Genomic DNA, 16,906 nt, shown 5'->3' with positions numbered 1-16,906 from the left:
TTTTGTTAGCAGTTTAGCTTCGATTGTAAAATCGTTTTTCCATCTTTCGTTGTGGTCTTTTGTTTTAAAAGTGTTTCTTTTTTGTTGCTGCTTTGTTTTGTGTGCTTTTTTTTCTGGCCATTCTGTTTTCCGTCCAGTCTCACTTTTGTTTCTCTCTCTCTGTGTGTAAGTGTTTTTTTGTGCAATTTTTTTTTATTGTATCGAAACAAAAGAAGCAACTTATCGGTTGTGGCTGAATGGAAGAATAAAAGAGACTTGATTTATGATACAAAAACGTTTCCATAGTTCACTTTATGGCTTCATGGTTGCAACTCCACATTGGACATTTATTTTGGCAGTGATGGCCAGCACGCAATCTATGCGGCTAATTGTGTTCTGTAGTCTTTGGATTGGTTCGAACATACATATGTATAGATGTTTCAGCTGTGGCTATTGTGCTTCTGCCGGACTGACAGCTCACACAAAACCATTTATTCAATTGCGTCAATGATATATGGCCATTGGAACTGTTGAAATGTGAGATGTGCAGTGCTCTTCTTCTACTTTTCTTCACTATTTCGTGGTTGATCTATCGGTTTGCTCTGCTGCCGCCATCAATGTCTCAATGAGATTTCGAGTATTCATAAAACTCAATTGAATTACAGACATGCGCCGCCACCGCCGCCGTCGTCGTCGTCGTCGTCGTCTTCGTTGTTGTTATCTTCATTTTGAGCGTGCTATTGGTGCGCCAGCGCATTCAATCGCAAAGAACGTGTGTTACTCAAATCGCCATGAACTTGAATCATTTTCCTTGCTCATTTCAAATTAAATAACAAAACATGTAATTGGGCTCATTAAAATAATCGCATAGTTGACTAGAGACACACACACATACAGAGGGAGTGAGAGAGAGAGAGAGAGAGAGAGAGAGAGAGAGAGAGAGAGAGAAGAAACACAGTGACTTTAAGTTTATTCGCATGCCAGTAAATTGTCTGATCGAATTACAGATCGTGCCCATTCATTGGCGCTTAAGACATAGGCCAAATACTTGAAACAAAATTGACCGATGAATTCACATCGATCATTAATGAATATTTAATCATAACTTTTCTTTCGACTCAACAGCGTGTTGATTGTCGTTACGAATTAATTGAACTGTCGCACGCGCCACCCAAATTTACTAATGAAGCGATATAGTGTTTTGCCAAGAGTCGAACAAAACGTTTTTCACGCAATGCTTATGCCGGCTTTTTTTCTCTCTATAATACCGCCCGGGCCGAAGCACGAATCAGTTGCTTCAAACGAAGTGTCACGCATATGTCAAAAAGATTTGTATTTTTTTTCGCTCTCTTCGTTTTGTTTCATTGCTTTACTATTATTGTTATTACTATCGGAAACTCGAGCACACGATGCTTATGACCATCATGTATTTTTGTCATTATTCAAGCGTATTTCCACTCCGACCAAATAATGTAGTAATAAGTGAATGCCACAATTACCTAAACCAAGCACATTTCCCATTTACATGTTCCATTTGTCACCAAATGCGATTTTCGTGCACAGAAGCCCATTTATTGCCTATAATAAATGATTTAAAGCTTCTTTGATCTCTCTCTCTCTCTCCCTCTCTCCTCTCTGTCGCCATTCGCTAAAGCCGCATTTTATGTGAGCGTTTGCAGAATTCCCAACAAAATGACAATATTCACGCTCAATGCATGGACATTGTATACGATCGAGCAAGATTAAAGTCATAGGAAGGCCTCAGGCAAGTTCAAATTGATAATAAAATTGCATAAACATCAGATAAGCGAAAATAATGGAATAAAAACTGGTAAAAAAGCATTTGATGAATTTTGGATTGGGCTTGGTGTTGAACATCATCATAAATTCCTAAGTAAATATGATAGTAAAATCACGATTTTGCTTTGAATTCAGCGCGCGCTCTTTATATTTTCACGTAATAAGTAGCCAAGTGAAGGGCAACAGTACACCATTTCGGCGGCGCAATAAAGAGTCAGCGTGGAAAATAATGTGGATAATTGTAAAGCTATGCGTATAATTAAAATAATGTTTTTACTTGAGTCTAAGGCCTACCTATGTGAGAATACCAAAAATAACTGGTGGACTCCTTAATTGGCTTACAATTTGAAAATTAATGGCAAGCATAAAGAATGTTCGGCAAAATGAAAAAGAAGGAAAAGAAAATATTAACGATGGGGCGAAAAAAAAACACTTAACCATATAAAATATGATGGAATATAAAAACTGGCCATTTCTTCTGTGGCATCGTTCATCTAGTTGTCAACTCACAAGGTGTTGTCCAAAGGGTAACAACACATAAATTTGGTGCACAATTTGAAATGGCTTTACTGTAACCGTTTAAAGGAAGATGCCTGAAACTTTCACTGCAAAATCAAATGACGAAGTTGTCCGAACGGGTGATTTTATGCCCATGTGCTTTTCAATTGCATTTCGAGGTTCTAATCACATCCGCGGTAGGAAAGAAAAGTCAACGATTGAAATTAAAAACCAAATTGGGATAGCTTCCGAAGCATCCACACGACATGCATTTCAGAGAGAAAAAATCGTCTGAAGATGAAAAGTTCATAATAATATGTGCATTTAATGTGCGATTAGCAGCGACGAAGACGAAAAAAATCTCGCTGTTTGTTGTTTATTATCATCGTCATCATCATCATCATACGTGTTGCGGAACTATTCTGCTATTCCTATTACTTGGTTATTCTGCAGCCGAGTGTCATGCCTGATTTGCAATGCTTTCGTCGCTATGATGCAGTACTCGGGTGTTTGGTGCAACATGCCAGTAGAATTGTGTGTGTGTGTGTACTTTCATTTGATCATATTACAAAGTTGTGTCTTAGCATTGATTTCATATTACTACTTGCGCCTGGGACACGACCAACAATGTAGATAGAGAGACTGTAATTGATAACTCGCACCGCAGCACAAACCAGTCGCGTATTTTATACGTGTAGAATCGGAAAACTATATGGTAAAACGGTTAACACGGAATTTAAATATTTGCCATTGTCCAGTGGCCATATAACACCACAGTGTTTCATTCGCGGCATTTCCAGCAAACAGATTCTCCATCTTTCTCTCAATTCCATCCAAAAGCCATAAACGGATTGCGGAAGAACTTTCAAATCGAACGTGTTTTAAATGACTATTACTTTTTCTACATTTATATACATAAATTTCTTATTATTTTTTTCCAATGGGGCACTCATACGTTCCATATAACACCACAGACACATGCGCGACAAAAGTGTTTATTCGCTGTTGTGGCTGCTGCTGCTGCTGCTGCTGCTGCTGCTCATATGATCACTGATCAACTATTGCAATGGAGATCTCAAAATAAATCGCAAATTTTCCTATATGTTACACGGAAGAGATTGTCTCACTCTCGACTGGAATGTATTATCGAAAACCGTTCAACATCATCTCTGAAAAGGCAAACAAAACATTGAGTGAGAAAGAAAAGAAGAATCGGCAGATCAGCATGATGTTTCACGAAATCGCAACCGAAATTGATTGACAACAAACCGTTCACTGCAATGATTATACAATAAATGAATCGGGATAATCTCATAATAAATAGATAATAATAAAAATGAAGGGAGAAGGAAAAACAAACAAGATTTATTAACAGTTAGGCGACAAGGCAACAACCACCTTTATTTTAAGTCTCATCCGAATGATTTGCAATAATTTCTTTTCATTTTGGAAACAATTAAGTATAAAATAGAGAGAAATAAAATGCTGAAATGGTGTTTGTTGATTCCAATCAGATGAATTTTGGTTTTTTTCTTCTCGTTCGTTGTTCTGCTCATTGTAAATTTGTTTCGATTTTCACTCTCATTCGTCCAAGTCTGTGTTGCTTCGCTCGTATTGCGTGTATAATTTTATACACACGTAAAACTACCACCATTGCGCTGGTGCTGGTGCCCAGCCATGGTTATATTGATGATCCAGATGGATAGGAATCGCCACTTCCTTCACATATGGTACGTGCTTTACCACTGGTACATGCTTATAGATAGGCACGGTTTGAATGTGATGGTGATGTATGTTATGTGTATGCACATTGTATGGCACTATAAAAAGAAGAAAATGGAGAGAAATTTTTTTTTTTAGCGCACAATCAACACGAAAAACAATAACAAATAATCATCTAAATTTAAATACAAACCATGGACGACAATATGTTCACTAGTCAATCGGATCAGCAAAAACAAAGCGGACGGAAAATGAAATGAAATACAAAAAGAACATCAAGTTATTGTTGTTTACATTTTCATCATGAAACAAAACCCAAAACAATAAGTAAATTTTTTACAACTCCATCGATTGTCTTGCGCTTACATGCATTTACCGTTTTTCATTGTCTTTTCTAAAGTACAAATTAATCTAAGAGGGGAAAAAAAACCGTAATGACACTCGCGATGTGATAATGAAATTGGCCGAACATGCATTTCGGAAGCAGCGACCGACACACAATATATGACCAAATGAGATTGGACATTTGTAGCTGGTACTGCACTACTGTTCGTGCATTATGCGGTCAGTGCGTTGTCTTTGAAGTGAGAGAAAAAAAATGGAAAGTGCATTGCCAGAAACACTCAACAACAGTGTAATCGGATCCAAAATAAAGTTTCAATCACAATTCCGTCAAAAGGAAATAACGTGATTCCGAAATGATGCCATTCTTCAGAGCAGAAAAAATGATCATTTGTCAATTAAGCGTAATTTTCATGCGTTTGCATTGCATATTTGTATTATTCAATATAAAAACCGATTGACGATAATTTTTCACAAAACTTCTACTAGTTTTATAATCACCGTCAAAAACTAGACAATTTCACTTTCATCGACGCGCCATAAGACCATTTAATTTACGGTGTGTCTAACTTTTTTCCCCTTCTATTCACTCGCTTCTCTTCTTGCTTTGCGTATCCAAATTGTAAACAAACCACATGCAGACATTTTTAAAATTCCATGGCAATGGCAATAGCGATGTCGACGACGATGACGCGATGGTAGTCAGACAAAATACGTTCGTATTTGTAATGAGATAATCATCAAGTACGTATGGACACAAAGCATCTCTTGTGTGCGCGCGACTTCGCATGAGCTCGTGCACACTCAAAGTGTACATTTGCCTATACACGTATTCATTATTATTATTCGTTGATACTTTGTGTTTATTTGTTGAACGCAATGACGGAAGACATTATACGTTGTTTGTTGGAAAATGTACCTCACTCTCCCGCTGCTGCTGCTTTCATCTGCCTCGATATGTATACACTTTTGTGTGTTTATGTTGCGTTTGTGCTTTTCATCACGATAAAAATTATTATTATTTTTTCTATATTATTCGCGATTTGTTGTCGCGCCACATAGTGAAATTTATGTATGAGCTCCAATTCGAAGCGATAAATCCTTGGCAAATGGGGTTCAAAATGAATGGTTTCAAATGAAAGAGAGACCCACTAGAGTGTATATATATATATATGAATGGTGTTACCATACCCAATTCCTTCCAATATTGGTAACAAAACACACTTGACTCTTTTGGATTAATTCTTCAAATAAATTGGTTTGGAAACCAATTGGTGCTCAAGAGTGCGCTCTAATGGATAAAATATTCACCATTTCGCTAATAATAGCCAATTGTGTATTGCTTTCACAAAATGTGAGTGAGTTGACTGTCTAGCCGACGACGAAGACGAAGACGACGGCAATGTGTATTTCGATGCCAATTCCACGGATAATATTTGCACAAATAAACCGTTATGGCTATTACACGGATGAAATAGGGAACCGAGTAATTTTGTTTTGCTTGCTACACTGATTGAAAGTTTTAACCACAAATTGTGTGTATGCATAGCATCAAATCGATCGATGATTACATAATTATTTATAATTTTTTTTTTGTGTAATTCTCATATTATCCATTGATCAAAAGTTTAACCATTTTACCTGGTTATATACTTGTAGTATTTTTGGCACACGAGTGATGTGCTCACGATGAGCCCGATCATTTTTATTGCACAAATTAAATATTGCCATAGATCTAGCACATAATTACCGAAATGGCACACACGAATCACTTGAACATGGCAATAAAGAGAGACAAAAAGTGGTTTTTTTTTTAGCTAAGTGTGTTGTTGAATGCATGTCAAATTCACAAGATGTGATGATCATGCGCGCGCGAGTATGATTCACGTAATTATATGGCGAATAAATTCAAATGCTGACATATTTATTAAACACATTCACGCATAATTCCGAACTGAAGAGACACACGATAAAGGCATGGCCAAGCATGTCGAAGAATCGCTTCGAAAGGAGAATGCAATTACGAATTCCATTCCTAAATCATATAAATGCGATCGAAATGTCTTCGGGTTGTTATCTTGTGAAACAAGAGTAGGTGTTATATTCGAATGACACTTGATTGACATCATAAAGAGGTGAATAAATGTGGGCCAAAGTAATGTTTGCATGTAGAGTGACGAATGGCGCATGTGCCAGACGATCAAAAGCTTGGCGACACTATCTCTCAACCGATAAAACCCGATCGAACGAAACGATTGTTGTTTTAGCGTATGCAATAAATGAAAGGATTATTTTTCTCCTAACTTACATAATCGAATAAAAAAGCATGGAAAATGGAAATAAATTGGAAACATGATGCATGTTCGGTGTTTACAGCAGATAAAAAAAAACAATACATGTCATTTTGAAGTCCTTAATGGAAAAAAAACTACACGACAAGCATGAAACTCTTTTTGCCTTTCACAACTCATCAGTTTCCACTTCCCTAAATAATGCCGTTGACGAGAGGTAATCATTAAAAATACATATTTCATGATAAGACCCTAATCAAATTCCGTTTGCCCATTGATAATAAGGTGCCGTGTGTGTATGTGTATTATGTGTTATACAAACAGGACGGACATTGCAAATATATTTATTTTGTATACTTTATTCATAGGTAGCCATTAAATTGATCGACAAATCGTAATTGTGGAAATTGATTGAACAAATTCATTGATCATAAAAAGTACTACGACGCCGGATAAGCTCAGTTTGGTCTAAAGTATACGATGGGAATTTTGTTTAGCTGAAGAAAAAAAAAACGAGTGATCGTAAATGTTTAAATGCTGTTTTTTTTTATTTTGTACCAGTCAAACGAGCAAACGAACGAATGAATGAGCGAATCATTTTAAGTTCGTTTTTTTTTCTACTCTTGATCATTGCAATTTCACTTATTTTCACAATTGGTAATATTATGTAAAGCGCACTAAATACGGCACAACTATTTTGCTCTCTTCAAATAAATTGCAAACTGATGTGTATGTTTATTACTTTATTACGACCGTAATTAGTGTAAGAAGATAAATATTTATATATAAATACATATCGAAATGGAAAATATTATCTTGAAGCCGTCCCACCGATGTGTCGATGATGTTTTCGATTTGATCTGCTGGCCTGATTTACATATTGGCCGTTATTGTGCTGGAACGACGCGGTGATAAAAGATAGCAGTGCAAGTAGATCAGATACGCAGATCAACGAAAAATGAATAATCAATGAGGTAAACATGCGTGTCCAGGCACGCGATCTACTCGGAATGAACGTAATATTCGCAGTTGCAGCATAATGAAAACAAATTAATCGGTGTTAGCCGAATGTGTGTGTCTATGTGTAAACAACTCAATATAAATATATTTTTTTTTATTCGCCGCTTACTCGAATAATTTACTGCAGCCAAATTGAATATGTAATAAATTAGAAGAAAGAAACATATAGCTCAGTTTTCTCATTGTTTTGTGCATATTTATTTGATTGGTGTGCGGTCTATCGGTGATCAGTGGAATGATCGATTGTTTTGAGAGTGAAATTAATGCTAACGAAGAAATTACTTTGAAAGAAAATTGAAGAAGAAGAAGAAAACATGTGTGTATGTGATTGTGTGGCAGTCTACAGATCGATAGGTGCATCAATTAAGGAGATAATATTCACAAATAGAAAAGGAATTTATGCATGGTGTAAGTGATTGATTGAGAAATAAACTGATGCAGAGATGCTCCATTGGCTTGATATGCATGCATTTGGTGCATAAAAACATGAGCATCTCACCAAGAGAAATTCTTGTGAATTTCGATTTGGGGTCGATATTCTACTGCGCTTTTTTTTTTTTTTTGCTATACACTTTTGTTCGATTTTTCTGGGCTTGCTTGCTCAGTGTATGTGTGTGCGAATTTGTGTGCACTGCATTAAAACACATGAATACCTACTTGTTTTCTTCGAATAGACTAAATGGATCGGGGAACAATGACGATGATTTGGCTGGTGCTTTCATTGTAATGGTCATAAATGGTTTTTTGCTGTTTTTCATTTCGTTAAATAATTTGTTCATTTCGTGCGGTGTTGATACGTGTGTATTGGCTTGTGGAACGTTTACTTGGCCAATAACCGGCACCTGTACAGGCATTGGTGGCACATGTACGGGCACATTCAATTTAAGAGCTGGTCTTGCTTTGACCAATGTGGCTGGGATTTGGTTGACCGTCGACGATACGGTATCCTTTCGAGGAGTTATAAAAATTTGCGTTCTAATGCACGAATGAAGTTTTCGCAGAAGATAATCAATATTAGTTGGTTAGAATACTTGAGACTTTATTTTAATGTTAATCAAACGTTGGACAAATGCTTTTGAAACGTTTTATTTTTTAAATTTCATTGAAGCTTATTAAGTTAAAGGGAGTTGTTTGAAATGATTCCAGCGTTTTTACTTACTGCTTTGGATGGCCAAAGAAAATCGGCGCTGCGCTAGTCGCAGCAATAAAACAAAGTAAAACAAGGACTTTCATGACCTGAAATAGAAAAAGCATGTTAGTAAAACCGATTTTTTTTAGTTTGATTATTTAATGGAAGCTTTGGCAGAAAATGTTCTTGAATAATGTTAAAACAATGTAACGAGCTCATGATTAATTTCGTTTCATTTGTTAGATATATCGCCTTTAAATCACTGAAATTCACGAGAATAAGCACGAAAAATAATCAACTAGATTGACTCGTGGAGAAAAACGTGGTTTTCTTTAATGAAAGAGTGGTCACTAATACAAAATCTCCAGAAAGAGTCAATCGACAATATTGTAGCCACTTTTACTGAAATAAAAAGGAACTATTGTTCATTTCTTCTATGCAAATAAATTTACATCTTTTTTCCATTTTGATTTCCACTCACTAAAAACCTGATTATTTTTTATAAACCTTAAAAATTCTTAAAATTGTCCGTAGCCACACATGCACTTACTGGGATTTTTGAGAACATTTTTTTTTGTTTTGTTAATTTAATGATTGAGGACGAATTTCCAAATTTTGTTGTAGAAAACGAAAAATCACTTTTAAAACAAAGTTTCACAATACAAAAAATTCGTATAGACAAAAAAAATAAACGCCGAAGGCACTAAACGCCGTTGCAATCGCACCGATTCAATCGAAATAAAGCGAACGAGTCGAATGGCTTTGCAGATTTGATATGAACGCAAGTTTAACTGGGTGATCTTATTTATATACAATCATCCAAAAGGAAAAATGTACGTAAACAATAACAGAAGAAGTAAAAAAAAACAACAACCATCAACAGCACACATTGAAGTGAAGCGAAAAAAACGAGATCATACCAAAACAAAAACTGCATCAAAACCGATGCGTGTGTACCGTGTGCAGTTCTGCAGTTTAACGGCTGAATGTGTATGTAACGTGAATCGTACGGTGGTGGAATTGTATTGCAAATTGCTCTGATTTATATACATAAACAAGTGCAAGGAGCAGGGCCGCGTGGATATGCACATATATTCCATTCCGTTGCACATTTGCAGTGTGTAAAAATATCGTCAATGGGATTCGAAACAAGTTCACCTCTTTGAAATTCGGATTCATTCTTGAAAAAGTTCGTTCAATGAATGGGGACGGTGTGTTACAAAATCGTAACCGTTTATTTATTTACTTTACTATACATCGAATGTTGTATTTTAATCGTAATCACACACACACACACACAATCTCGTTGCTGCCGTTTTTGCCAATTGCAAACATGGGTGTATATCATTTCATTTGGATTCATTTGTTACATAAAACCGCAGTCGTGTTTCCAGAATCTCGACATTTGACAAATATACATCACTTGGTTTTATAATCGGTCGCAAGATATGGTTTAAAGCAATGAAAACCCATCAAAACAACATTAGATAGCGATAGTATAAGTAATATTCTGTCGATTCGCGCAATGCAACGCAATGCATCGATGTGATGCATTGCACTGCACTGCACTCGCGCATACATCTCACGAAGGCGGACAAAACGTGTGCACATTTGGAATCGTAATTAAAGCCTTTATTCGCATCATGCAACAATTAAAATGAAAATTCCAGATATATACACACTGCCAGCCCAAATGTAATGTTATTAACAAAAATAGGAAAAATAAATAAATAAAATGAACATTCACAAGATACGGAATGAGGAGCGATATTATGCAGTAATGTATTATGATGCAATGATTTTTCTGTTACCAACCTTCCAGTTGTGTCCAGTCCGATCTGTCTACTCGACGCCGCTTTTATGTAAGGCTGTACATTTTCAAAGATTTCGTGCGAACGGAAAGTGGCCATGCCGACCGAGACTGCATGTGCATTTTCATTTTCATTTGATGCACGCAAAGTGCTTATCATAACGGCTAATGATGACCACACAAATATTTGGTGAATCTTAATTTACGGTTCGCATACGTTTGTACGCGTGCGCGTATGCGCACTCTCAGCCTCACACCACATCGTTTGCTGGCTTCAATCGAAAACTATTTTGGATTTTCCTTTCATGCCACTGGCTCTTGATGGATCCATTCCGCGGAGAATTCAATTATATGGCATTTGATTCGATACAAAGTTTTTGAAAGATAGAGATAGAAAGAGAGAGAGAGAGAGAGAAATAAAAAAAACGAAATTCGAAATTCTTCTGATTTCAGCTTCGAGTGTGATGAGCTTCTTTCATCCATCAAGAGAGTGTAAAGACATCAATGTCCAAATAATAATCAACGATATTTCCCGGGTAAATAGCCGGCGCGTATGTGCAAAATTGATCGTGAAAAAATAAGATAAATGTTTAACAACAACATCTATGATCGTCTTCACTTGCGATTGCTGTCGTTGCTGCTGGTACTGCTGTTGTTGAATTACTTAGAGGCCGACATTTTTTTTTTCATTCAATTCAACACATTACAAGAGAGGAAAAACATTCATAGCATTTTTATAACAGCATAAAAATCCGAATCCATTGAAGAAAATGGGTTTCGATTCTGGTGGAAGATGTGACAACTGCTACGGCACAAGAGCTCGATAATTAGCATCATATTCTCAATGTGCCATGACATTTAGTTTCAATGCTTTTTCTTCGATCATTTAAACACATTCCGATGTGCTGGTTCACCGGCCACTGGCCAATGGCCAATCGATTACCATTGAGTCAGAATTGCAAGTAAACCAAAAACGCTTCCAGTAACATTTATTACTTAAATTATAGCTGTCTGTGTGAAATTATAGCCTTATTTATATGCTTTGCCGTTTTTTTTCTTCTTCAAATTGTTTGTTTGCTTTGGGATTTTGTTTATACATTATAGTCAGTTGCGCCGGTTGATTGATAAGTTTGTAAAAAGAAAAACCACATCCTTTGCCCGGTAATCCAAAACATTTGTACCAAACCTGTGAGTGTAATTCGATAAAAATTAAATAATCGCGGATGACGTTGATTGGTGTGCGCCGTGGATTGATAGTGAAAGTGACAATACTAGTGGATTTAGCATAATTACATACGTTCATACTCGTGCACTTTGCTTAGCCTAGCGGGACTGTGTTTATCTTTATCTGCTGCGCGTTTCTTAGCCCATACAATGAAACGAAGACAGTGTGTTGTTTACTTGTTGCGCATTGTTGACACGAAACAACTGCAGACACATTTAATATAGAAAATAGTTGTGGAGCTACCTGTCCCTGTTATCGTTGATATTGATTAAATGCATAATTATTTGTATGTATCCATTTTGCAAATGAACAATTAGACTCAATCACACACCGGTAACATATTTAATGCTAAATGCCTAACTAACGTAGATTAAAAAGAAAAAGAAAAACCGGCGCGAACGGTTGCACGCGGTGTGTGAGATGAACGAGCGACGATGTAAAACATATGAAAGAGGATGGGAAACGCAGTAACGCGTTATCACTTTATTGTGGTTATCATGAGGATGAAAATCGTTTAAAACTTTACACTTTTTTCCGTTGTCACATGAAAATGTATGTTGTCGACATTATCAGTTGGTTGTAATTAAATTAGCGTATTTAGCGAAATAAAAATAACATTGTAGTGTTAAAACACTGGTGGAGAACGAAAGGCCAAGAGAGAGAGCGGGAGAGAGCAGGAGGGAGAAATAGAATGACTATAGATTAGAGAGAAAAAAAGACGTAGACATGCGTCGATCGTTATTACATTTGCGTTGACACAGTCAATTGCATTACAGGAAGTAGCATCTTAATCGGTTTGATCAAAATGTCAATGCAGTTGTCTGCCTTTCCGCGCCATTTTGGTGCACAGTTTGAGGTTGTTTCAACCAACTAAATAATTAATTGATCGAAATTGTCGCTGACGTTGATGCGTTAATAATTTTGTATGTTTAAGAAGTTGCTGGCCATTCCCTTTTCTTCCAATCATATCTCTCTCCTTTTTCTTCGGAATGTCCATTACATCAGATCATCGGACAGTCAGTGATAAAGTGAAAGAAATACAGAGAAAATTTATAACGAAATAACCTTAACCTAATAAGAAATGATCGATCCCATGCAGAGAGAATGTTACTCTTGGAATGATACAAAAAAATGAAAAGCGAAATGCAAAAACCTATACGAAAATGGAATTGAAAATGAGAATGTGATATTCTTACCAGCTGCATGACTTGCAAGTAAAAGTAAAAGTAACGTAATACGGTTAACACTCTTTGATGCAGCGAAAATGGCCAGTGTCGGATAGCAAAGCAAGCGTTTGCCCATTCATTGTTTCAATCTCAGTTGAGAAACAAAAGTCATAATTGATTTTTTACTGAAACTGGCTCTCGAAAACAATGGAACACTGTTACATGTTCTCTCGCTACCAAAATTTAATAAATAGTTTACAATTTATTTTCATTTTTCACTATTTCTCCTCCGTCGTCGTCGCCGTCTTCATCTTTACATTTCAACATGGTTAGATGCGTATCCGTAAGCAATGAGCGCGGTCAGTTTGAATGGGTTAACCACTGTCCACCAATACGAGAAGTAATTACGACACGGTCGCAGTTCGACCCAAAATATCAACATATCGATCGTATGAACAATTTACATCTTTTTACGGCGAAAATAATGTGTTTCTTCGAATATTAAGAGCACCATTGCATTAATCATTTCTTCTTTATTATTGAATCGGTGAAAACATGCTTATTTTTAAACCGAACTTGAACACGAGATCGCAATTTTATAGCAATTCACATTTTGGGATGCATCAACCAACTCAAAGATTGCCTCATTACGCTTCGAGTCCATTTGCATATTTTTTGTGGATGGTCTTAGGGGCGTATTTGTTTATCAAGTGCTTATTAAAATGAAGGTCTTGCGATGATAATGTCATCTGAAATGGCTACTGCTTTGAATCATAATGCTTACATCGACCTTAGTTACAGCCGCAGGCAATCAATTACACAGAAAAGTCTAATGGCTCAATTTTGCAAAATTCCATCAATCCGCCAATGCATGATGTAACTCCAGTTGTTATCTGATGTTTAGTGAATGAACACAGGAATCATGATCAGATTTAGTATAACGAAAGGCGTAATGTCGGAAAGCTGAAAACGACTTGAGCGGAATGCCGGTGAGATACAGAGATTTAAACCAAAACCGCAACAACTTTCGAAAGTGCAATAATACGTACATTTCAAAAGCATCAACAAGTTTGTTGTTTCCGCTTTGATTATTTCGTGTTTGATTTTCAAGCTTAAAATTGTTAATGCAAAAACTTGTTGTTGCTTCTGAGATTCCATTAAATACAGGTGAGTCGCGATTGTTGCAACCATTTTAATGCATGTCCGATTTTCATTAACAAAATGTTTGCACTATCGAAAAACGACTTTTTAATGATCTTTCAGATTTTTCTGTAATAATTACATGTTGATAAAGGTTTTTATATTCATAAATGAATAATTAATTTCATTTTTAAGCAATTTCAAATTGAAATGGTCAATGATATTAACTAATTTCAACTCATGACTTAATTCAAAGATTTCATCACTTCCCCATTCATACTCGGAGTTAACTCAACATACATTTTGTGATATTGAAATTGTTGGTGCAAAACTTGTCCTTAGTAATAAAAAATCAGTATTTGTTTTTTGTGTATATATTCCACCTAGCCGATCGAATAGTAGATTGGCATTTGATAGAGTAGTGATGGCTGTTAAATCAGCAGGAATAACGGATAATGACATTTTGGAGATTGTTAGGAGATTTCAATCTGCCAAATGTTAAATATAGTTTTAATGAAAATAACCAGTTAGTCCCACATAATTTTAAGCCAAATTTTACTGCAGAAATTTTTAGTGATTTGAACTCTATGGGACTCAGACAACTGAACCATATAAAAAACCACAGTAACAATGTTTAAGACTTGATATTTTTAAGAAAGCTCAGGAATTTAAGAAACAATGAATACAGAAAGAAAATAAACGGCCTACCGAATAGATTTAATACTGCGAAAAAATCATTTGACGAACTAAACAAAACATTATATGATCGATACAACGAAAATCTGTCACGCAATATAAAAAGAGCCCCGAAAAAATTCTGGTCCTATGTTAGGGGACAAAAAAAATCAAAAGGATTTGAATCGAAAATGAAATACAAAGGCAAAGAGGTCCATGGTGAATCTGAGATTGCTAGTCTTTTTGCAGAGTTTTTCTCCTCTATTTTTTGTGATAGTAAAAACACGACTGAAATCGAAAATACATTGAACAAACTTGACAAACACAAAAAGATTGAAATAACAGACAGAGAAGTAAGATAGGCTATGCATATATTTCCAACGAACAAGGGTGTCGGTTAGAGTGGCCCAAAAAAAAAAGTTGGCCACAAAAAAAAGTCCAGTTTTGAAAAATATACCTCAAAAAAATAGGTTTTGTCCAGAAAAACGATATGGGTACCATATAAAATTCCGTGCCAAGTCCCATATGCAAATTTTCATGACAGCGATTTCGGAAGCCATTTTAGATCGCAACATTTCAACCGATTCCATTATTCTAGCCAATTTTCGGCAAAAACTGTTGATGGGGTTTTGTTTGGCTCGTCAATATCTACAACTTTTACCAAGACATCAGCCCTTGAAATGACCTTCTGGGCCAGTTACAGTGTAAAATCACCGAAAAAACGGCAAATTTTCGGCATTTTTCGCATTTTTTGCTCTACTGGTCACCCAGGCGGTAAACTTTTGTTCAGTTTTTGACTTGTGTCGTGTAGCTAGAACCTGTACAAAAATTTTGATGCTTCTCAGATTGCGATTTGGATGAACTATGGCGACAATTGATTCACACATATAAGACAAATTTCAGACCAAAATGAACAAATCACAAACATGAGCTTCGGTTTGACAGGTAAAAGCAAATGATTTCTACCTTTTCTGCCTTTGAACATCTAGTATGGTCCTTTACGAACATTTTGGGTACTTACATGACCAAATCGAGTGATGTTTTCACATACTTCTGGCCTCATATTCGATTTCAACTCCCAAAAAATCGACTTTTGACCAAAAAATCCTTAAATATAGGTTTTTCAGGGATGGTGTCTTGGTGCAATGCTATTTTTTCTCAAAAATATGGGGAGTATACCCAGACAAAAACTCTCAAAATTGACTTTTTAAGGTACCTCCCGAACAAAAGTTACGTTTTTCATGCATTTTTCTATGAAATTATCAATTTTTGTTCGAAAGGTACCCCAAAAATCATTCATAAGAAATTCTGTGTGATTAGATTCCCAATATTTCTCGAGAAAAAAAACTTTACTAAGAAACTCATCCAAAAAGTGTATTAAAAAAAATTATGTATGATAAAATAATGTCTCATTTCATAACGTTGATAAACGAGAGTCAGCATGGGTTTGTACCGGGCAAATCTAATGGAATTGGTAGTTTTTGCCAATGATGCAATCGCTGACAAATGTCAAATTGATGTACTATATAGGGACTTTTCTAAAGCATTTGACAAAGTGGATCATGCAATTTTGATTAGGAAAATGAAAGAAATGGGATTTGACTCGGGACTGATAAGATGGATTGCGTCTTATTTGGATGAAAGGTCGATGAAGGTTAAAATAAATGATGAACTCTCAAAACCATATGCAATGAATTAGGTCCCAGCTGGCAGTGTGCTTGGACCGGTTTTATTTTTAATTTACATCAATGGTTTGCCATCTATATTTGATAGTTATTGTAAACTCCTACTTTTTGCGGACGATTGTAAACTAATAATGAAGATAAAAAATGAAGAAGATGCTGAAAGATTTCAGTTGGAAATAAATAAACTTAGCAAATGGTGCAAGGTTAACAAACTTGCTTTGAATGTATCGAAATGTGCCGTACTAACGATAAGCAAATCAGCGAACAGAATTGTCAAGACATACAAATTGAATGATGTTGATTTAAATGGAACGAATGAGTTTCGTGACTTAGGTGTAATAATTGACGAGAAATTGACGTTTAAAACACACATTGAAACATTGGTAGCCTCATGTAATTCAACGTTGGGTTTTATAAAACGCAC

General features: G+C 35.9%; 1 protein-coding gene across 1 annotated transcript; it reads right to left on the bottom strand.

The window, feature by feature from the left end:
• Nucleotides 1–3,911: 3,911 nt before the first annotated feature.
• Nucleotides 3,912–9,588, bottom strand: LOC129578024 (uncharacterized). The gene is made up of 5 exons (XM_055466063.1): nt 9,332–9,588; nt 8,812–8,888; nt 8,310–8,627; nt 4,193–4,212; nt 3,912–4,097 (listed from the first exon to the last, which is right to left on the bottom strand). The coding sequence occupies exons 1-5, from the start codon at nt 9,347–9,349 to the stop codon at nt 3,922–3,924; spliced, it is 609 nt and encodes a 202-aa protein (XP_055322038.1). The 5' UTR covers nt 9,350–9,588; the 3' UTR covers nt 3,912–3,921.
• Between the last annotated feature and the right edge of the window lie 7,318 nt (nt 9,589–16,906).

Source organism: Sitodiplosis mosellana, unplaced genomic scaffold (assembly GCF_009176505.1).
Source record: "Sitodiplosis mosellana isolate CC-2019 unplaced genomic scaffold, AAFC_SMos_1.0 Smas_scaffold_6226, whole genome shotgun sequence".
Classification (NCBI taxonomy): domain Eukaryota; kingdom Metazoa; phylum Arthropoda; class Insecta; order Diptera; family Cecidomyiidae; genus Sitodiplosis; species Sitodiplosis mosellana.
Note: the sequence above shows the minus strand (reverse complement) of the source record. Positions and strands in the feature narration are given on the sequence as shown.

Bases quoted from the DNA above. Each gene is read 5' to 3' on its own strand.
- LOC129578024 (XM_055466063.1), bottom strand. The intron at 8,628-8,811 runs GTAAGTAAAAAC...TTCGTGCATTAG, and splicing joins TTCTTTGGCCATCCAAAGCA to AACGCAAATTTTTATAACTC. The intron at 4,098-4,192 runs GTTTGTATTTAA...TTCTTTTTATAG, and splicing joins TGAACATATTGTCGTCCATG to TGCCATACAATGTGCATACA.